This window comes from Sebastes umbrosus, chromosome 3 (genome assembly GCF_015220745.1).
Source record: "Sebastes umbrosus isolate fSebUmb1 chromosome 3, fSebUmb1.pri, whole genome shotgun sequence".
NCBI lineage: Eukaryota > Metazoa > Chordata > Actinopteri > Perciformes > Sebastidae > Sebastes > Sebastes umbrosus.
The window spans coordinates 242,501-266,500 of NC_051271.1; the positions used below are offsets into that span (position 1 = coordinate 242,501).

The 24,000-nt window shown below is 42.5% G+C and overlaps 1 protein-coding gene across 1 annotated transcript in view; it reads right to left on the minus strand.

Moving 5' to 3' along the window:
- The window catches only part of lcor (ligand dependent nuclear receptor corepressor), a 116,312-nt gene that overhangs the window by 49,437 nt on the left and 42,875 nt on the right, over positions 1–24,000 (minus strand). Inside the window, exon 2 of the mRNA XM_037764239.1 lies at positions 1,249–1,314. Within this exon, the coding sequence (XP_037620167.1) occupies positions 1,249–1,314 (66 nt within the window). The remainder of the gene's footprint in view (positions 1–1,248; positions 1,315–24,000) is intronic.

Sequence of the window (24,000 nt, forward strand, 5' to 3'; positions counted from 1 at the left end):
CTCCAGATCAGTGAATGTAAATGGGTTCTATGGGTACCCACGAGTCTCCCCTTTACAGACATGCCCACTTTATGATAATCACATGCAGTTTGGGGCAAGTCATAGTCAAGTCAGCACACTGACACACTGACAGCTGTTGTTGCCTGTTGGGCTGCAGTTTGACATGTTATGATTGGAGCATATTGTTTTATGCTAAATGCAGTACCTGTGAGGGTTTCTGGATCAATATCTGTCATTTCCAGTAATAAATATGAACATACATTTGCATAAAGCAGCAGATTTGCTCACTACCATGTTGATAAGAGGATTAAATACTTTGAACAGATAAAAAATGTGCAGTTCATTTGCAATTAATCAGTTTAATAACTTCACTCACAGATGATGTTCACCACTTCTATCTATGTGACATCTACTGTTGACCTGCTATCTCCCCCTAAAGACCCCCTAAAGACCTCCTAAAGACCCCCTAAAGACCCTCTGGACCTCCTAAAGACCCCCTAAAGACCCCCTAAAGACCCGCTAGACCCCCTAAAGACCCCCTAGACCCCCTAAAGAAGACTAAAACGGCTCTATTGTGGATGTTAGGGGGTTAAGTGAGAAACTAAATTTCAGAAACATCTATGGCGTAACTTTAGCTGACGTTGGCTGCAACCTTTGACGAAAAAGACAATAGCGGACCGGACCGACCGGTTTGTGTAGGTCACGCTCCGGTCGGGAACGCTGGCTGCTTTAGTCACGTTTAACCTGCAAGAATCAGAAGATCTCTGGCGTCAGAGAGAGAGCAGCAGAAAGCAGCTCTCTCCAGCTGTTTGGGGACATCTGTCTGGTTTTAACAGCATAAATGAAACATGTCTGCTGTATGAATTAATCATATTGTTATGTATTCTAAGCAGTTTTGGCAGTATTGTTGATTCTGCTGGTATGGCAGTACATATCTGTAAGACAGCTCACTGGACAGATAGATCATCAGAACGTCCATGTTGTAAACAATGAGCTCGTATTAGAGCTTTAAATGAAACCGTGCATGCAGAATAACGTCTGTGAACAGTAATCCACAGGGAATCAGAATCATAACACTATTGGCAGAAAAAACTTAAATATTATTTTCCTTTTTACAGATTTATTTATTGATTAGTTTGACTCACTTTGTAATTCTGTTTTGATAACTAAAAGACAAGTAAAGATTGTTTTAAGGTTTGTATAAAGTTGTATTTGTGAGAGCATATCTGTGTGTTTGAGCACGCTTACCTTGGAAAAGGGTGATATCGTTGACTAGTCCCGGCCCAAACAAGCCTTCCAAGATGCTTTCAAAGCCTGTGAAGAAGAAGAGGAGAAGAGATGTGATGTTAAAGCAAGCCGACATGTTTACCATCAAAACAACGAATGACAGCATCTTAAATACTATACGTAGGGAAACGCTGTCAAACTGACATATTAAAGCATTTGGAGCCATTGTTTTATCTTTTGAAGGGTTCGGAACATAAAATGACAAAGTGCTTTTCCCGTGGGGTTCATTCTGCTGATGCACAGCATCCGCTGGTCTCCCATAGCAACGACAAATAACAACAACAACAACAACAACAACAACAACAACAACAACAACAAAAATAGCAGCACAACGTGGTTTGTTATCTGAAATCGTGAATTTAGACTGAGGGTGAAAATAAACATGTTTCACACATTAAAAGAGTAAAAAGACAAATTCACATGAAAGGAATGTGCAATACGTGTGTGTGTGTGTATGATGGGTTATATATATAAGAACACACCCAAAGGACAACAATAGGTAAAAATATTACCATGACAAAAAATCCCCAGTACATTTTAGATATTAAAACATTTCACATCTAAAAATAAACAGTTTAGTAAAGCTCAAACTAAACAAAAAGAAAACATAGAAGCTGTAATAATAATAATAATAAAATCACTCACACACTCAGACAATGACATGGAAGCTCCTTTTAGACACACTAACAATAGACAATGATGTGAGAGCACAAAACACGCACACACACACACACAATAGACAAGGCCACACAAAAACAGAAACACAGAGAAATATCTACGACGAGGATGACGAGCGCTTATTATGTATACACACACACAATAGACGAACACACACACACGCACGTGCGCCTATACAGCCAGGGTGTGGAAGCATTTATTAGTCACTATGCACACACACACACACGCACACACACACACGCACGCACGCACACGCACGCACACGCACGCTCACACACCCTCGTCTTTCTTCTCAGCTCTTAAAGCAAATTAGCGTTTACCTCTAATACACCAAGCTATTGTCACTCACTTTTTATTAACTGTAAATACCTTCGTTCTGCTGTTGCCTGGCAACCGCATACAGAGAAACATAAATACATATCCCCCCCCCCCTCTCCCTCCTCCACCTCCCCCCCTCCTCCATTAAATGGAGATGGAGGCCGACAGAGAAACAGAGACAAAGACACGTGGATGTGTGTGAGCGGGTTTTTTTAGCATGGAATGGAACTGAAAGGTTACCGGAGCACATATATATACAGTATATATATATATATATATATATACATATAAATCTATGTATATATATATACAGTATATATATACATATATAAATATATGTATATATATATATATACACAGTTCAAGTATAGCCAATTGCCCGGCCACATACTTAACACCGTCATGAACCAGCCTGATAAGCAGCAGCCTGCGTCGATATGTGTTTCCTCCGTTATAAAATCATTACGGCCGACCTCCTGACGGCAGCAACTTCAGTTCAGTCTGGAAGTCTTCGTCAATCTGCTCAGGTCAAATCAGTACGGAGCATTTAAATCACGCCGCCCTCACAGACCGCCTGCAGGAACAGCGCGTGGCGGCTGCGTGATTCACGCGTCGAGTGTTCACACCAGCTGCATTCCTGCTAGGGATGCTCATTTAGAAACATGTTCGTAACCGATAACCGACACTCGTTAACCGACCCTCGTTAACCGATATTATTAACCGTTAACCGACAAGATTAGTGCCTCGCATGTAGCGGAGCGCCAGCTGCAGGAGCACAACAGACAACTGAGTCTCCAGTTCCAGATAATATAGTCGCTTTTTAACAACGTGTTTCTGACTACATACGCGACGCTCCAAAACGATGCAGGACAGGCGAGGCAGCGCCATGTGCACGCAAACGCGTAGTTAAAACGGGTTAAAACGGGTCCAAACAGCAGTCCAAATTCAAAACATTCGAGCCGTCGCCCGTCGGCTCCTCCGGTGTGACTTATAGCAGTAAGCACACGTTTCAACACACGTTTAAACCTGCACATGCAAGATTCATGCGGCCTACAAAGGCAGCTTTGATAACAAAAAAACGGAAGCTTCAAAGAATTTTCAAAAGCTTCAATTTTTTCCCTCCTCTCCAGCTGCTGATATGCACCGAAATACAGCTCTCCTTTCAAGTCAGGTGGTGGTTGGGGGGGGGGGATAATTAGGGTTGCTTCGCTGCAGTGTGAGAAATCAGCGCTGAAAGTCAAAGTTACACGCCCCCCCCCACCATGCTATTTGGGCCACAAGATGGAGAGTGTTTTCATATTTAAAGTGACAGTCACAAAATGCATCTCCAGTGGCGGAGCATGCAGCGTCAAGTAGAGGAAGACCCCCACCCGCCCCCGCGCGCGAGGCCGGGGCTGCGATTGGACAGATGAGCTCCAGGATGTGATTGGACAGACGAGATTAGGGGATGTGATTGGCTAAATGAGATAACAGCCACAAAGTCTCCCTGAAGCCACGGACGGGCAAAAAGCTCCAGAAATGTAGGTCAGTTAGTCGCCGGGCCCAAAAGCATTCACACATGACATGGTAGAGAGAGACCCCCCCTCCCTCCCACACACACACACACACACACACACAGTATGGCATCTTGGATTCTGTCAGTGTGTTATGCAAAAATGCACGTGTATATATATATATATATATATATATACAGAGAGAGAGAGAGCTGTCCCAATCTCTGAGACCTCCATCGTGTCACTTCGTTTCACGTCACAGAGTCGAGCGTTGCAGCCGAGAGCAGCGTGACACAAACTTAGAGACTAACACAAGCACAAAAACACACGTACACAAATACATGCACGGAGGGAGGAATCACAAGACATCCAGCTAATGCACATCTGCACCAGAAGGGATAACAAAACAACTAACAACACAGACTTCAAATATGTGAATAAATACAAAAAAGAACTGTTCAAATATTCACACACATAACGTGATTATTGTATACGTGGTAATTTGTAAATAATAGTAATAATCCACCATTAAAACTCCGTACTATATTCATTCATGGAGCTCTCCAAGTCACTGCATGTTCTAAAACACTGTCCTGCACATATTTCAGAATAAAAGCCTCGTGTTAACAAATGAAGGAATTCTGTCCACAGAAAAAAACACGCTTGAGGGCTTTTATTTTGAAATGAAAGCAGGAAGTGTTGATTATCTTGCTGTATGATGACTGTCAAACGATCACTGTCTGTTGTTGCGGTGAACCGCGCGGCTCGCGTCCAAAATAGGCGAGACCTCGTCCCTAGAAGAGACGCAGCTGAGACGGTCTGTGTAAGTTTGGATAGTTTGTTTATTAAATCCAGAGTGGCAGAGGCGGGAAATAGACTTGTGTTCTTGTTTTATCTTCCCTCATACTTGCCAACCCTCCCAGGTTTCCTTTTGGGGTCACAACTCTCCCATATTTTTCTGATTTATGGCAATTTTTCACACTTTGTTTTTTCCTTTTTCGTTATCTCAACCTGTTTCTGGCGCTGTACAGCGGGTATAAGACTGTTTCCACCCGGAAGACAACACAGCTACACCTGATGTCGTTTACTGGCAGGAGAGAGCCGCTCGCGTCACAACGCAGTTTGAGCTGCGCTCGGCGCACATCACATCCCAACGCCACGGCAAAGCCGGCGTGGCGTGGCACAAGCCGTTGGAAATAAGAGCACAGTGGTGCAGTTGTCAGAGAACTAAGAAAAAGAAATACTCAGGGCAGAGCAGGGGGCCAAAAATGAATGAATGAATGACTGAACATGAACATTTCATAACTGACTGGGACATGATAGATGTATCTGCCTCAGTGTGGACATGGCAACAGGGAAACCTAGCGAGTTCTACAAAAACAAAAACACTCCCAGTGCTGTTGGAGCTGCTCAGAAATTCATTCAGTATATGCTCGAATAATCAAAGCAAACACACACGCACAAGAAAACAGCATCTCTGCAGTTTCCATGAGAGCCGTGGAGAAGGAATCCGACCCTGAAGGAAGCGTCTGAACAGGGAGGGAACGCACAGGAACCGAGAGCCCACGTTTGGCTTTCTTGTGACCATTGGACCTGAGCTATATATAGTGCAGCATGAGCATTAATAATTTAGCATGACCAAAGCTCTTAGAACAGCAAACCCCCCCCCCCGTCGCCTGGCCCTGATCAAATCAATACCTAATTAACCCTAACAGGGGTCTGGGCTGAGGAGGAGAGGAAGTGAGACAACATGTATGAGAGAGACGGGGACCATCAACAAGACAAGTCAACTGAACACATCACACCCGACGCTGGTCGTGGTCGTCTTCACTCCGGACGCCCGGACAGGTTCTACCGGTTTATTCAAGGTTACTTCCAGAATCACAGACTTGAAGAACATGAACTTGTCTAATTTAGATGTAACCATAATGGTGAGGTTATAAAGACAGTACAGCTGATATGATTGGATGTTACGTAGTCAGCTGGACCAATCAGTTGATGCATGAGCCTCTAATGGTGAAGCATGAATTAAACAGTTGATGTTCAGTCAGCACAACGTCAGCACTCTGCCTGGACTCCGTTAGCTACCGCAGCTACAGCCCACACAGCCGGGACTACCGGCCTCCACACGGCGGCTAGCAGCTAACGGAGCTAACAGCAGAGAATTGTTTGTGTCATTGCAACTTCAGCGCCCAGCAGCAGAGCTACACCTCCGCCATTTTGGACTGAAAGCGACTACCGGACATACTCGCCAACCCTCCTGAGTCTGCTGGGAGACTCCTGTTTTTCATTGCCCTCTCCTGGTTTCCCGTATTTCTCGCAATTTATGACACATTTTCAAACCTTTTTTTTTCTTTTCGTTATCCCAACCTGTTTCTGGCGCCGTACAGCGTCTACTAACCCGACTGTTTCCACCCGGACGACAATAGAGTTACACCAACTGTGGTTTACTGGCAGGAGAGAGCCGCTCGCGACACAACGCGCTTTGAGCTGCGCTCGCTGCACATCGCAATGTGCAATCTGAATTTGGGCTTTGCTCGATGCAGCGAATAGTCGCTGTGGCGCGCCGCATGCCGCCGGAAATAACAGGTTTCAGAGTGCAGTGGTCCCATTGTGGCGTTGTGTCTGAAAGGACCTTCAGTGAGTGAGAGAAGAAGAGAGAAATGGAGAGAACTAAGAGAAAGAAATACTCAAGCAGGAGCAAAAAATGAATAAAAACTGATAAATATAAGTTGATACCAGAGATTCACACAAGTTCATGTTATGTTTCTGTAGATTACAGAGATTGTGAAGTATAAAGTTGTGTTGAGAAGCCTTAAAAGTCAACGGTCCAACAGACCTCTTTTACCTTAATGATCTCTGCACTGCAATTAGCTTCAGTCATTTGAGGGTGCTTTTATAAAAAGGTAAGAATAACATTATTGGGTGTAGTTCTTTGCCCTTTGACCTGATTATAAAACATGTAATCCACTCTGGTGACAGCGAGGGACACGGCCGGGGGACTCGGGATTTGGACTGACACGAGGACATCACATGACGAGTCAGCAACCAGAAACACTAAAACAGAATTTGCTGGCAGACTAATCTATTTTTTCCACACATGTTCCATATTTACTGTGATTCAGATTCAACTCAAAGTGACTGTACAGTTTGCTTAATTCGGCGGTAAGTCCAGTGGACTGTGAGATGAGATGTCTAATCTTATAGTTGACGGTTTTAATGTCTGAGTATGTTCCTTTGCATGCGCTTCATTATTAGGACACACCACCCAAAGCAGCATGAAGGAGATTGCTATCTTCTGCTGTGTACCAACATGCACATGATACAAATATGAAGATTTAGACATTTATGATTTCACAGATTTCAGTTGCTTTTTTACGCTTTGATTATCTGTCCCAACAACTAATGCTTTCTATAAACCACATGAACCACGAGCTAACACATGCTAGTGTTGCCTGACATAGCAGCCTGATCTCACAGAAACACGTGAAAATGACCACGAAACAACGCCAACGGAAAGTCAATTACGATGCTTTGTCGTTGTGGATACAGTCATTATCAGATTCAACAGAAATACGTTTCAATCAAAATCGGTGTCGGTGTCAGGGTGGACGGGTCAAAACTTTCACCCAGGTGACCGGTGTTCGTGTCCCGCGTGAAACTACAAGTCAACGTTGACTTATCTTAAGGCGATGTATGTTATATCAAACATACTGATTTCAACCAAAACCAGGATCTTTTCTCAACCTAACCGAGTAGTTCAATTGGTGGTTGCACGTCATTCTAACACATTACCCCACCACGCTGTTAAGAGGTCGTGTATTTCTGTGAGATCACGTTGCAGCAGAAATAACTACAGTAGAATATTCAGCACCAGATATTATTTTGTTTAAGACTTGATGGACCGAAGGAGAGTGAACACGACTGCAGGTGGACAGAAACATCCAGAACAATACCCACGTCGCTCTGTTTCTGCTAAATGTGTTGGCAGGACCTCATAGTAGGATAAAAAACACCACAGACGTTACATCATGGAGCATCCCGTTACTCGCCCACTTTCTCTTCTCCCTGTGAATTATATTTGTATTGTTTTCCCCCGGAGCCTCGTGGGCCCCCTTACATGGTCGGGCCCCTTTACATGGTCGTATGGCCCGTATATTTTAGAGACGGCGTTGGCGGGAAAATGTGTGTTGTCGGAACAGGGGACCGACGTGTAGTCCGTCACGTGTTGCGGCCGAGTCACGACAAGAATTTCTGACTCTCAGTCGTCTAATCTGACGCAGTGACCATCGTAACCGTGTGTAATATCCTGTAGTCTGATCCTGGCATCACATCAGCTAGGCTAACATGAGCCGTAGTTCATAGCTGGCCAATAGAGGGCTGCAGGAATGAGTCCTAAAACCTGAAAATGACTTCGTTAATAATCCTTAATTATGTTCTTGTGTTGTATTTATTCTGTTTTATTGAACATCGTTGAAAATAAGCGCGAGTCCTCAATGATTCCTCGAGATGTAAATAAAGGTAGAATGAATGAATTCTAACTCGAGCTTTTCAACTTGTAGATTTATCTATTTTTAGCAACATCAGATTACAAGTTGGAGGGTCAGTGGTGGTGAAGGTGAAGGCATCGGACCGCGGTGTAGTTCCTTTACAGCCTGTTGGCTTTTTACTTCTCGGATTATCTTGCTGAACAAAACGTGTCAGTATCATAAACGTTTGTTTGCCACAGAGCTGATTTTCTGCAATAATCCAAACTCCAATGGAACAATCCCATTGCAGTTTTATGGAGGGAACCGGGGCGATGCTAACTTCCTGGTTGGCCGACAGAAACACGTCATCCCTGCAGCGCTCTATGGAATGAAGCCATAAGCAGCCAGTGAACAGATAACTCGCTGGTAAGCAGGCTATCTATTTGTTGTGTACATTCAATATGTACACTGTTACAACACTTTCTATTGTTGTGTTTTCTTTCTTTATTCTTTTATTTTCTCCAGAATGACACTGAGACTGGTTCCTGTACATTCTTTGGCCTCGGTAGTTGATGTGTTTCTGAGAGACCTTCATTCTTTGGATGTCTCTTTCTTTCATGTGACGTTCGTGACATATAATGTTCTCAGATGTCGCCCCGAGGACCGGCTGTCTGGTCTGACTGACTGGATGATGTTTGACTGACTGCTGGAGAGAAATCAAATTCAGTTTGACCTTGGTGCCTCGCTGGAGATTGAGGGTCTGATTTCAAGGCTTCAGAGGTCTCAAACAACCAGCAAGAGAGGAAGCAAGAAAAGCTTTATATCCCTGTTGTCAACACGTGATCACATGTTCATTTCTGACAGTTTAGTTTGCCCAAACTTTTCTACTGTATTTGATTGCAGCCTTTTGGGTGAAATTTGGTAAAAAAGCGTCCTTATGGGGACATTAATATGTTAGTTAAAATATAGGATTAAAGATTGCTGGACAAGGAACAAGTGATTAGTTTTTGATCCTCCTGCAGGAGCGGTTGTAAGGATTTATTAACATTGCAGATATGTGCATTTTTGCTCGATGTTTTGATGCAGATCTAAATGCAGATTAAAAATGTCTATCATTAAAACAACACATTTAGAAGGTATGAACTCTCTGAGTGATCCACAGTTGGTGTCATGCCATAAAAGTTTCTGTAAATTAAAAACTAAACTAAAAAAAAGTCATCACAGTTATAACTTACTTTTAACTGAATTAGTCTCTCCTGCCTGAAAGTATCAGTAATGAATCCCAATCAATCTTAATTTACTTTATTTAAGACCATAAAGCCTGTAGTTAAAGAAATGTATTGTATAAAAGAAATGTAAAAGGAATCCATTGCTACCAACCATGTCATGCTACCATGTCGGGAAAGAAGCTGCAGTATAAATTTGTTACTGTCTTCTATTCTAAAATGGTGTATCTGAATATTTCTGCATCCTGGGGTCCCTAAACAGTGATGAAGTCCATAAATCAGGTCTCACTGTAAAGCTGAGACTCTGGTGGATCCAATGAGCCCAACTGGATTCATGTGTGATGATGTTAGTCCCCATAGGAGACATTTCATTGACCTCACTGTATAAAATGACCTGTGGTGACCTCTAGGATGATCACAGCCTCATGAAACTTTACAGACACAAACTAGAGACCTAGAGCATTCAGAGGATGGATGGATCAGACTAGAGACCTAGAGCATTCAGAGGATGGACGGATCAGACTAGAGACCTAGAGCATTCAGAGGATGGATGGATCAGACTAGAGACCTAGAGCATTCAGAGGATGGATGGATCAAACTAGAGACCTAGAGCATTCAGAGGATGGATGGATCAGACTAGAGACCTAGAGCATTCAGAGGATGGATGGATCAAACTAGAGACCTAGAGCATTCAGAGGATGGATGGATCAAACTAGAGAACTAGAGCATTCAGAGGATGGATGGATCAAACTAGAGACCTAGAGCATTCAGAGGATGGATGGATCAGACTAGAGACCTAGAGCATTCAGAGGATGGATGGATCAGACTAGAGACCTAGAGCATTCAGAGGATGGATGGCTTTCCTAGCTAGATTGACAATAAGGGGGTTTCTGAGCAGTTTTAGTGCTCGCCATCCAATTGCCAAAAAATGCAATTCTTGCAGAAATCTCCAAATGTCAAACGTTTTTGATCTCAAATCACAGCATGTCTTCTTCTATGGTGTTCCTCGAGGTCTTGGTGTCTTAATGTGGTATTCTGGAGGATTATTGATCATTTTTATCAATTCTCCAGTGGTAAAAGAAATGGTTTAATTTAGCACCAAATCTGTGGAACAAATGGTATCAACCCCAGAAATTCCTGCAACAACTGATGAGACATAATAGAACATGGAGATGACCATCAGATACTACTATCATCATGTTCTAAACACTTATACATCTCCAGGTTCTCAGCTTTCAGATGATGTTCACCACTTCTATGTGACATCTACTGTTGACCTGCTATCTCCCCTAAACACCCTCTGGACTCCCTAAAGAAGACTAAAACGGCTCTATTGAGGGATAACCAACTCCAAATTGTTAAGTGAGAAGACATTAAAACAAGAGGACTGTGTGAGTGCTGAGAGCCACAGAGCCGAGAGAGAGAGAGAGAGAGAGAGAGAGAGAGATTCACAAACATCACAGCAGAATCAGATCAACCAAATCATTTTTCTCCGCTGCAGAAAACAAACTTCAGTGAATCTGTTGAACCATTTTTTTTGTCTGTGTGAACAAATAGAAATCTATAAAAGCTTGTTTACTGAGAGTCACACCTCCTCTGGCAGAGTGTGAGCAGTGTGTATCTACTGTATGGATGGATGTCCTGCAGGGAGAGAGGGGGGGAAATGAATAAAGCAAATATGTGCATGATTGGCCAAAGGCGTGGTAAAACACAGAGACGCAATCAAACTACAGGAAACACAAACACACTGATAGATCATGAAACACACACACACACACACACACACACACTGATAGAAAATGAAACGCAGCCTAAACACAGTGTGTCGATTCAATCTGACGGCTTCTCGGCAAACCAAATCCCTAATCTCATCTCATCTCTCTCTCTCTCTCTGAAGTATCTGGTGATGAGCTCAAAGGAGGCTGATGTGCGCTGGCAGCTATTTCTGTGACTAACACACCACCATCGCACACACACACACAAACACACACACACACACACACACACACACTTGCTTGTTAACGAAGACGCTGTAGAAGCGATTAAAAGTGGGCGGTGTCTCACAAGAAGGTGAATCAACCCAAGAACACATCAAACGGTGGATCTGGAGGTTTTACGCTAACGTTGCCGTGGCGTTGCCGTGGCGTTGCCGTGGCGTTGAGCCAGTCACACTTTCAACATTTGTACGTGGTCATCGCTCCGAGGAAGGAAGGAAGGAGAAAAAAAAACTAGGTCGAGCTCTCTGATTGGTTGACGAATTACCCCCCAACATCAAACAGCAGCACATCGGATGACTGCATGTGTGCAACGAATCACTCCTCTCCAACACACACACACACACACACACACACACACACACACACTCACAGAGCGTATATATACACAAGGGTGATGTTAAAACTAAAAACGACCGGCTAACTCGGGGTCCCCGTTTCCCCCATAATGCACCGCTTGGACTCGGGTTTGGTGTGCTGCCCTAAATCTGCGCTCCGTATTTGTTTCCCTGCTCTTCTGTGCAGCCGAGCAGATGTCACCGCGGGAGGAAAGAGAAATAAGAATCAGTCCCAATTACTCATCTAATTATCTCATTATTTCATTATGTGGTGGAGAGCAGGAAGGAGGACGAGGACGAGGTCTCTCTCTGTGTTTCCTTTCGCCCTCCGTGCTCCGCTCTCCGTGACGACACCTGGAAATAGAAGTATTACCTTTGTGAGCAGGACCACGACTAAAGGTTTCTAAATCAGCTGCTCGGTTTTCACAAGTTTTTTTTTTATCAAATGAATTTTTAAATGTGTGAACAATCTCGCCCCGCCTGCCTACTGTTGTCCATATGTAACAGAAATGAATACCAATAGATGATAACCACTAAAGGGGATCAACACAACACAGAACAACCTTCGCTCGTCTCTTACAGTAAAAGGTGAAACATTTCTGGAACGCTCTACCAACGGAAATAAAAACACGACCTGACCTCCTCCCTGACGGTGCGGGCGAGACGGGCCGGTGGTGAGCTGGACCTCGCAGGGCCGGGATCACTTTCATTGCACCACGGGGTTTTGCTTGCACCCTCTGACTCGTGCGTGCGTTAGACTCCTTGGTCCGTGTTTCAAGATGGGTCGTGTTGGTCACCGACATCGCCACAGACCCCTGGAGCCTTTTACGTGGGCCGAGCCCCGATCTGGGTGCACGACGCGGTTGGGGCGCACTGAGGACAGTCCGCCTCGTATGCGGGACTCCCCAGCCTGCCGTGTGTCGCTCACACCCTCCAGCTGGCTGTTAACGAGGCTCTTTAGACACAGAGAAGTACTCGTATCGGTACTTGGTATCGGAGAGTACTCAAATGGAAGTACTTGTACTCGGTCTGAATGGCGTGGTATCGGTGCATCCCTACCTTCACGTACTGTCCCTGTCAAATAAATCCATAATAAACACAAACATGCAACCCGCTCTTATCCCCCCCATCAGGCTGTGCATGTTCTCTCTCTCTTTCTCTTTGCACCCCGTTAGAAGACAAAGTGTGAAGAGAAGGAGGTGCATGTTTAAAGAGCTAACGAGAAACAAATTGAAAACAGTTAAAGGAGAGATGTTAGAGATGGGGGAGAGATGGGGGAGAGATGGGGGAGAGATGGGGGAGTTTGTGTGTTTGTGTGAATGAATGTGGGGGGTGTGTGTGTTGGTGGTGGGGGGGGGGGGGGGATCGTGGTGATTAGTGAGGGATTAATGAATGGGAGTGGTAAGTGGTGTATTCTTTTATTCACTGCCAATTAACGTCCTGCTGAAGTAGTAAACAACAGAGGTGTGACGGAGGAGAAGAAGAACAGACAGAGATATATAGGAATACACAGACGGACGGGGCCGACACTGAACCGGACACTATTTCAACATTTAATACCTACAAACGTGAATCTGTCATCTTCCAGGTATAAATGGAGGCGCTCAAACTGAGGATTCAAACTGAAGACAACCCTCCAGTTGATGCCAGAGTTTGTCAACCTTTGGGTCGAGACCCCTTTTAACGCCGCTCGCTGTGCAGACGGGGTCAAGGAGGATTCCTTTAACTCATTTATTCACTATTTCTGTGATTCCTTTAATGAAAATAAGACTTTAAATACTTTAGTCAGCTGTGTTTTTTAAATTGAACTACTTAAAAGTACATGACAGCGTGACGCCTCTCCAGTGTCTCTGGATAAAGACAAGCTGTGTTATTATTATAAAGACATGCATGTTAGCAGATGGAAACTCATAAAATTAATGATAATCTGATTATGATCCGCACAAATTGAGTTATTTATTAAGTGTTCTTGGAGCACAGCTTAGTCCGTCACGCTCATTTAAAGATAAAAGGGGGACTGGAAATCGGATTTATTTCGACTCCCCGTCTGCTGCCAAAAAAATCAGTAAACTTGGCAGGATGACAGAGTGAACATCTGTCCAGCAAACAGAGCTACAACTCAGTCATGTGACTTCTGTTGACAAACCTCGCACATGCTCAGTTTGAGCTGAGAGGAATCAAAGTGTAGGTGTGATTGCACCTTCAGCAGAGCTGTGAGAACAACATCAAGTTAACCGACGTCCTGCTTTCTGTCGGTTTGGCTGTTTTCCAAACAGATAATAAAATGTCGGATTGGATTCCATAGACGGGCTGTAAGAAGAGGACGTAGTCACCGGGACGCCACCCACTGGTCTGTGGACTCTACGGTCTGGAAGACTCGAGTTCGGCACTTTGGTCATCGCCATCTTGTTTTTGACAATTAGAAGTGACACAAGAGGGAGGAGATGAATACAACCGAATGCTGGGGACGATACATCAATAATTCCTGCCAATGATCCTGATCTATTTGACTTCAGGACGTCTCTGACTACAGACATGCTGGAAATCAAACATCATACTGGATTCATTTAGAGATTTTTCAAAGTAAAAGTCCCTAGAAGTGGATGATTCATCTGTTTCCCTTCATGGTCTAGAGGTAAACAAGTTAACTACAATCACTAGAAATCACAATATTGAATCTCAAGTATCGTGACCAGATTACATTGATTATCCAGCAACCCAGAAATCACAGATTAAAGACATTTCCCTCACAGATTAGTGGGTTTTCTTTTTAATTTATAATGTTTTATTCTTCTGGTGAATATAATCCATCAATCTGATTTCCATAGATGTATTTTGTAGATACAGTTCCCTTTGTTAACACCTTATTTTGAAAAGCGGACGTAGTCCCACGTGTCTACTTCCTGTAACTTCTCCAAGGTGGTCTCTAGCTCTCCCGTCAGCTCCGTTCTCTTTATCCATCCATGGTCAGCTCCATCGGGGCCGTTTCAATGCAGAGAACAGACATGTCAGTATCTGGGTGCTCTACAGTCGTAGCGTCGGCCCATTTGACCACGGAGAGGAGAGCGACGGTCGGCTCCACCGCCACGTTACCGCCATACCATAACGTTACCGCCATACCATAACGTTACCTCCATACCATATTACCACCATACCATAACGTTACCTCCATACCACAACGTTACCACCATACCATAACGTTACCTCCACACCATAACGTTACCACCATACCATAACGTTACCACCATACCATATTACCTCCATACCATAACGTTACCTCCATACCATAACGTTACCTCCATACCATATTACCGCCATACCATAACGTTACCTCAGTACCATAACGTTACCACCATACCATAACGTTACCTCCACACCATAACGTTACCACCATACCATAACGTTACCTCCATACCACAACGTTACCACCATACCATAACGTTACCACCATACCATATTACCACCATACCATAACGTTACCTCCATACCACAACGTTACCACCATACCATAACGTTACCACCATACCATATTACCACCATACCATAACGTTACCACCATACCATATTACCACCATACCATAACGTTACCACCATACCATAACGTTACCTCCATACCATAACGTTACCTCCATACCATAACGTTACCACCATACCATAACGTTACCTCCATACCATAACGTTACCTCCATACCACAATGTTACCACCATACCATAACGTTACCACCATACCATATTACCACCATACCATAACGTTACCACCATACCATATTACCACCATACCATAACGTTACCTCCATACCATAACGTTACCTCCATACCATAACGTTACCACCATACCATAACGTTACCTCCATACCATAACGTTACCTCCATACCATAACGTTACCACCATACCATAACGTTACCACCATACCATAACGTTACCTCCATACCATAACGTTACCTCCATACCACAACGTTACCACCATACCATAACGTTACCACCATACCATAACGTTACCTCCATACCACAACGTTACCACCATACCATAACGTTACCACCATACCATATTACCACCATACCATAACGTTACCACCATACCATAACGTTACCTCCATACCATAACGTTACCTCCATACCATAACGTTACCACCATACCATAACGTTACCTCCATACCATAACGTTACCACCATACCATAACGTTACCACCATACCATAACGTTACCACCATACCATAACGTTACCTCCATACCATAACGTTACCACCATACCATAACGTTACCACCATACCATAACGTTACCTCCATACCACAACGTTACCACCATACCATAACGTTACCACCATACCATATTACCACCATACCATAACGTTACCTCCATACCATAACGTTACCTCCATACCATAACGTTACCACCATACCATAACGTTACCTCCATACCATAACGTTACCACCATACCATAACGTTACCACCATACCATAACATTACCACCATACCATAACGTTACCACCATACCATAACGTTACCACCATACCACAACGTTACCTCCATACCACAACGTTACCTCCATACCACAACGTTACCACCATACCATAACGTTACCACCATACCATAACGTTACCACCATACCATAACGTTACCACCATACCATAACGTTACCTCCATACCACAACGTTACCACCATACCATAACGTTACCTCCATACCACAACGTTACCACCATACCATAACGTTACCTCCATACCATAACGTTACCACCATACCATAACGTTACCTCCACACCATAACGTTATCACCATACCATAACGTTTCCTGTCCGTGACAGAGTTAGCATGCAGCTTTAGCTCTGCTCTGTCTAGCTCTGCTTTTCCTGTCAATGTGTGAAACCCAAAGTGTTTCCATCCTTTACTGGATGTGTAGTGTTTACCACGCTGGATTTAACATGTGAGGGTGCAGGTCGGATCCACGCTGACCCTCCAACGTTTTAGACTCTCTGAGCTTTGTTTTGGTTGACGGATACGGAACGGATATGACGTCACGTTACTCAGACTACCACAATAAAAGCGGTAACTTCCTTCTACCTCCACATAGACTCAGATGAGCAGATATATCCATTCTGGCATTTAAACATCTAACCCCCCGGGTTTAAGGCTCTTCAGCATCGACTTCACTTCTCAGAACCGGAGTTCGCAGCCTGAACCACTGAGCCGGCGCCACCTGGACCAGCGGTTCTCAACCATCAACATACTGGCAGCGTCTACAAATTAACTTCATGATCTGCCCACAAATCTCAACAAGAAGAAGTTTTACATGAAAAGTCAAAAGAAGAGCAGATTTCAGTTCCTCACTGATAACCATATGTCCATCACTTTGGTCTTCATGTTCTTGTATTTCTGTATCCTCACACCTTCTGAGTGTCACCACACGGGGGTACAACGTTTATTTACAACATATGGGAGACAAGTGAAAAACAGATGCTACCGGTTTGTTGAGAGCAGCTTTTACACGACTTTCCAGTTTGGAGGAATGTTTGGTTGAGCTTTGAACTGGGACACAAAAGCCAGAATAACACTTTGAACATGACGTGACGGTTGGTGATAGAACTGAGAACGACTGGAGATCCTTTGGATGGAAACAGCTTCAGAGGGATCGAAGGAGAACAAAAACCAAACCGCATCCAGAGGCATTCAAACAATATCAGTAAGATGACCTCTTATCAATAAATCAAAAAATCTGGGCAGGTTTGAATTATTTGAAGATGTTAATATTGATAGATCTCTTGATTAGATTTGTTACCTTGTAAAATGTTTACAAATAGGCCCCACAATTGTTTTATGCTAAATGCAGTCATTGTTTTGTGTTGTTCATTGATTAACAATAATAAATATATACATACATTAACATAAAGCATCATATTTTCCCACTCCCATGTTGATAAGAGGATTAAATACTTGACAAATCTCTCTTTAAGGTTCATTTTATACAGATAAAAATTTGCGATTAACTACGGACAATCAGGGGATTGATCGCAATAAAATATTTTAATCGATTAACAGCCAAGAAAACTAAAATATTCACATTTTAGAAGCTGGAACCAGAAACTGTTTGGCACTTTATATATATATATATATATATATGTAAAAAATGCCAAACTGTTTCTGTATATATATATTAAAAAAAAATATATAAATATATATATATATAAATAAATAAATATATATATATATATATAAATATATATATATTTTTTTTTTATATATAAAAAATACTTCAATGGACCATGAATATTCTTGTGAATTAATGTCCTCCTGTGTTGTAGCTCGTGTGTTTTCATGTCCTTGCTGCACAAAGTAATTTGTGATAAATCACTAAATAATTAAAAGTCAGTAACTTGACTAGAAGTCGGTGTTATAAGGGTCAATGTCTCCTCCTGTTCCACTCCGACACGTGAACCGTCACCACGCTGCCAAAAGATTAAATAAGGATGAAAACATTCGCTTCATTCTGCTTTCCTTAAAGAAAGTAATTTACTCGCCAACCTCTGATCCAACTCTGCCAACGTGAAGAAATGTGCATCACTCCCTTCGCTCCCGTGGAAAAGACGAGAGTCTCTCCTTTCTATGGCCGATACATGTTCCTCTCCACGCGACCGTACGGGGCTTTCATTACGCTACAAGGTCGCAATAAAAGCAGTGAAATAAAATGAATGTCATTAAGTGTCAACAATAAGACAAGAAATGGAATGAATGAACTGCAGACAGTTTTTGTAACGCCAGGAGAGCCGGCGAACATTTCTCCTGCTCATCGACCTCCGTTTATGTTCTTTTCAGTTAGAGGAACAAATTATTCACCGCGGGAATGAAAAGAATCTCAAATATTTGCTTGCATCTGGGGGGGGGGATGTAAAAGAAAGAGAAAAGGGTTTTAAACTGTTACTGAGATGGAGACCTTGCCTTTTAAAGACCATCTCGCTTCAATGCACCGAGGGCCTCCAACAAGCACTCAAGACTTTATCGTTTCTAAAGGGCAGAAATTTGCAATTCGCTGGAAACAGAAACCTTTCAGATTGAAGAGGGCGACACAAGGCCGTCCTCCCGGCCTTCAATTCTTCTATTTTTTTTTTTTTCTGTTTTCGACTGACATCGTCGCCCCCCCTCCTAATGGACGCCAACAAACCTCCAGTTGACCCGCAAACACGACATCCCGGGTGCAGCGGCAGGTTGAATCGGGATCCACCGGCTCGTTCACCTTCGGCTCGTTCACCTTCGGATCGTTCACCTTCGGCTTCTAAAAGAGACTTCTTTACCCGTTTTGTTTTGATGCTGAGAGATTGTATCGGGGAGATAATCGTCTCTGTTGGGCGGCGCAGTTCAGAGAACAGGAAAAGATGAGCTAAGATCTTCACTCGCTCTCTGATAAAGTTCAGTTCACCCAAACTCTAACACACTTTCTCACTTATATCTGCCGGTACTTGGTCGTGCAAATAGTTTTGATTTGACCAGGTTTATATTGGTCTGAGACGTCTGCCTCGGCACCAACGCAATGCAGATGAATGGAATTAACTGGTTGGGTCCTGCTGTATTAGTGCTATTAGTGTATTAGTTAAATATTGATGCCTGTGTATATGCCTAACGGAAACAATGTCTTATCCTCAAGAATTCTGAATTAATTCATGCATGTCAGGTTTGGAAAGGTTTTCCACGGGTTTGATTCGGATGAGGTCCAAAATTTGGAATTTATGATAAATAAATAAATACATATGTAAATACATACATTCATTCATTCATTATCCGTAACTGCTTATCCCATTCGGGGTCACGATTAAATACATACATAAAAATGCATTTAAAAAATAAATAAAAATTACTAAAAATAAATACATAAATAAATAAAAACTAAATGTAAAAATAAATAAATACATGTTAATATGACTAAAATATATATATAAATAAATAAAAAATAAATGCAAAAATAAATAAATATATTTAAATATGACTAAAAATAAATACATAAATAAATAAAAAATAGATATAAAAATAGATAAATACATGTAAATATGACTAAAAAACAATACATAAATACATAAAAAAATGCAAAAATAAATAAATACATTTAAAATTACTAAAAATAAATACATGAATAAATAAAAGGGGAAACTAAACAGAAGAGTAAATAAATATGGGAATTAATATAAATTTATAAATAAACAAAGAAGCAAATTAAAACAGAAATATCAATCTATGTAACATTTTATCAATTAATTAATGGCTACATTTATTTTTAATATTGTTTTGCTGGATTTAATGATTTGTATTTATTCATTTATTTTAGATGTTGGCAGTTTCCGTCCTCCATATCTATCCGTCCTCAGGGACAAAAATAATGTAGGAACTGTTGAATGCAAGATATCTAACACTGATTGCAAACAACTAATGCAGTCTAGCTGTCAAATATCTGGAATGTATTGTTTCTGTGAAAACAACCAATGAAATGCCCGTGTCTTAGAGTAGCATCTGAGTTCTCATACATCTTAAAACCTGGACGAATAAAACCAAAGCGACCCACATTGCTAGCTACCAGTAGAGGGAAGTGAGAGCTGGATGAACTGAACCTCTTACAGACTGAACCAAAACAGAGCTTGCATCCGTTTCACACGTTTCCACAGAGGCTGTCGGAGCTTCAGCCTCAGAGCGGACCAGACGACGGTTTCGGGGGGGCCTGCAGGCCGTCGATCGCGGTTCATCACCAAAGCTTCCAGGGAGCTTTAGTGTGAAGACTGCTCGTTCTGGCACGTGGCAAAGTTTCAGCACGGAAACCAACACTGTGGAAAGTTGTGGGAACGCTGTGGGAACGCTGTGGGAACGCTGTGGGAACGCTGTGCGGCGGTGGCACACGAGTCAACAATCACATGCTGAATCTCCTCGTTAGCATCAAAGGAGCCGTGAAGCTGAAACCTTTGTTCGCTTCATTATCTCCCAACACGGAGCCTCTGAGCCCTCGGAGTCCTCCGCTGGTAATTACTCTCAAGTTCTTTGCAAAAGGGAGACGGGGATTTGACCAAGTAAAGCATAAAGACTCCACCGTGTAACAAAAAAATTAAATAATAATAATAATAATCCGTTCTACTATCAGATGAGAAGCATCCGGGCTCAGACGGAGAGCAAACGAGGCTGGCATCTCGTCTTGTTAGTTGAGCTGAAGTCGACGCTGCAGCGTTCACAGCGTCAGCATCATCACGTGGCCAATCAGCAGCTCGTTCTGATGAGGATGACTTATTTTCAGAGCCGTGTTTGGACGCCATCAATATAAACTACATGTAGAGTTTGTCACAGTGTTAGATGTCATCTGAAGGGCACGATCTGCTGCCGGAGCTTTTCCTGGCTCACATTAGCATTGGCTAAGAGAGGAGGGGGTCTTTTATTGTGAAGCAGCTACAGGAAGCGTTGAGTTTACATTAACGAGTCAATTTGGTGTGATCATTTTGTCCAGCACTTCAGTCCAGACCAAGAAAACTCAACAACTACAGGGCAGATTCTTTTATGAGATCTGTCTCCCCAGAGGATGAGCACTACTCTTTTCAATAGCTGTGTTTCCAGTAATGTATTTTTATGCACATTTCTGGAGTATTGCTTTAGAACAGCTGGATAGGAAGAGCAACATTTGATAAAAACTTCCTTAATTGCGCAGTTAAGTTTAGGTTGCTTTTTCCTTTATCGAAAAAGAGTTGATTCCCTAAATGGGTTATGGAAACGCCTTTGCCGAATAAGTTCTGACGTTAGTTAACATTTAAATTTCATGACTGATCAGCTGTTTCCATATCAGCGTCTTCCATATGTTTATATATTTATATTGTCTTCGTCTCTGGACAGCATGAAACATGGCCAACACTATAGCTATAGATGGTTAGTTGGAGGTCATAGTAGAGAATAAAATCCATGTGCATCAGTTTGTTGCAGGGAGTGTGTGTATTTTTCAGGACAATGGGCCTTCTGAGCAATGGGTGTTTGTTTTCGGGATAACGGGCAGTCGAAGGAATGGGCAAAGCGTAACCTATAACGCCAACTTCTGGCGAAAATACACTTTGTGTAGCCGAGTTTATTCGCTCCAAACCAGTTGATGGAAACACGCCTAATTCGCATTTCTTTTTTTTTAACCACATTTCAAAAGTTTGCTTAAAGAGGACCTATTATTATTATTATTATTATTATTATTATTATTATTAAGCTTCCTTCCAGGTTCCTACTTGTATTTTGGGTTTTCTACTAGAACATGTTGACATGCTTTAATGTTAAAAAAAACAAAACACTTTAACTCTTTGGACTACGCTCTAGCTAGCTTTGTTTGAGGGCAGCCAAACTAGCCGTTATGCAAATGTGTTACTTGGTGACATCACTACGTTACGGAAGAAAAGGCGGGATTTCCAGCTCTGCGTTTCAGGCAGTTCAGGAGCAGTATTTCTGTGAGGGAGAGTAACTCCCGTTGGCGTGGACTTTGTAACTTTGCAGAACTTTTACATGCACAAAAAAACTATTGAACACCCTAAAGGAAAGGGGAAAAAGCACAAAAGCATAATACTGAAGGTCCTCTTTAAAATGTGTTTGACAACTGAATGGAAACATTTTAAACACGTGGAAATGTCATCTAGATTTACTTCCCGGATGATTTAGATTTTCCTGAATAAAAAATGTCTTCAGCATCATAAAGTCCAACACTTGAACATTATATTATATATACAGTTATTATTATATATATATTATATATACAGTACTACTGGTACAGTTTTCTACTGGTAGCTACCAAGCAGCTCCACTTCACCTGAACAACAGGCTTCTTCTGATGGAGACTTTGAATCTGTTGACTCTCCACAGAGAGAGATTCAAATCAGCAATGTTCTGGTCACAAGTCTGCTTCTCTAAAAATGAGGCTTGAAATCATCATTTAGCATGTGGACGTCTCTCACATGTATGAGCAGCACGCTCAGCAGACGAGAACGCAACGAAGACGGACTTAAGACTCATCAAATGTTCACTAGAATCTGATCATATCCGGATAATTATCAATCAATTATCAATATCAATTAATCTCATCTGGAACTTAAACAAGGAAATTCATTTTCACCGCATGAAACAGTCCAGGATGAACGGAAGGTTTGGACTGATTTCATACTTTTATTTTTATGTTCCCATCCATCAACAGTAGTTGGGTGCAGGCAGAGGAACGCCTTCAGCTCCGTTTAAAGTAGTTGGGTGCTGGCAGAGGAACGCCTTCAGCTCCGTTTAAAGTAGTTGGGTGCAGGCAGAGGAACGCCTTCAGCTCCGTTTAAAGTAGTTGGGTGCAGGCAGAGGAACGCCTTCAGCTCCGTTTAAAGTAGTTGGGTGCAGGCAGAGGAACGCCTTCAGCTCCGTTTAAAGTAGTTGGGTGCAGGCAGAGGAACGCCTTCAGCTCCGTTTAAAGTAGTTGGGTGCTGGCAGAGGAACGCCTTCAGCTCCGTTTAAAGTAGTTGGGTGCTGGCAGAGGAACGCCTTCAGCTCCGTTTAAAGTAGTTGGGTGCAGGCAGAGGAACGCCTTCAGCTCCGTTTACAGGAAACAAAAAAATCCTTCTGCGGTGGAAACAGCTCAGAAAACACTTCCACTTGTAGAAAGTAAAACAGGAGAATGTAAAGAAATACGGCTCAATATGCTCCAGATCTGCCAACAGACAGTCATCTTTATGCTTTTTAATCAGATTTTCATCTTTTTAATGTTCACATAAATGCGAGAGACTCTTCAGATTGTTAGTTTGAGCTCTACTGGAGCCCATATACTGCAGGAGAACTACTTTCTCCATTGCACACATTGAAACACTGCAACCTTTGCTTCCATTCATTTCAGAACACTATAAAGATACCGGGCGTAAGAAAGAAAAAGCTGGGACTCGTCCTGTAGGGCAGCTGCTGTCCAGGAACAGATTAAACTACTAAGAAATGATCCCTCAACAACATTTAAGAGCTTAAACCATTAGATTTCTATAAGTCAGGATGTTCAGCTTACATCCACACCAATACTTTATCATTTTAAAACAAAAAACATCTCCGTCCAGACGAGCGTTTCAGTGCCGTGTCGAATGAATCTCCGTCCATATCTACCACGCCTGACAACGCACATCACATGACCATTCATCTACACTGGGCGTGCACGTGCTGGTGTAAACAGGAAGCAGCGCCGGTCACAGGAATTG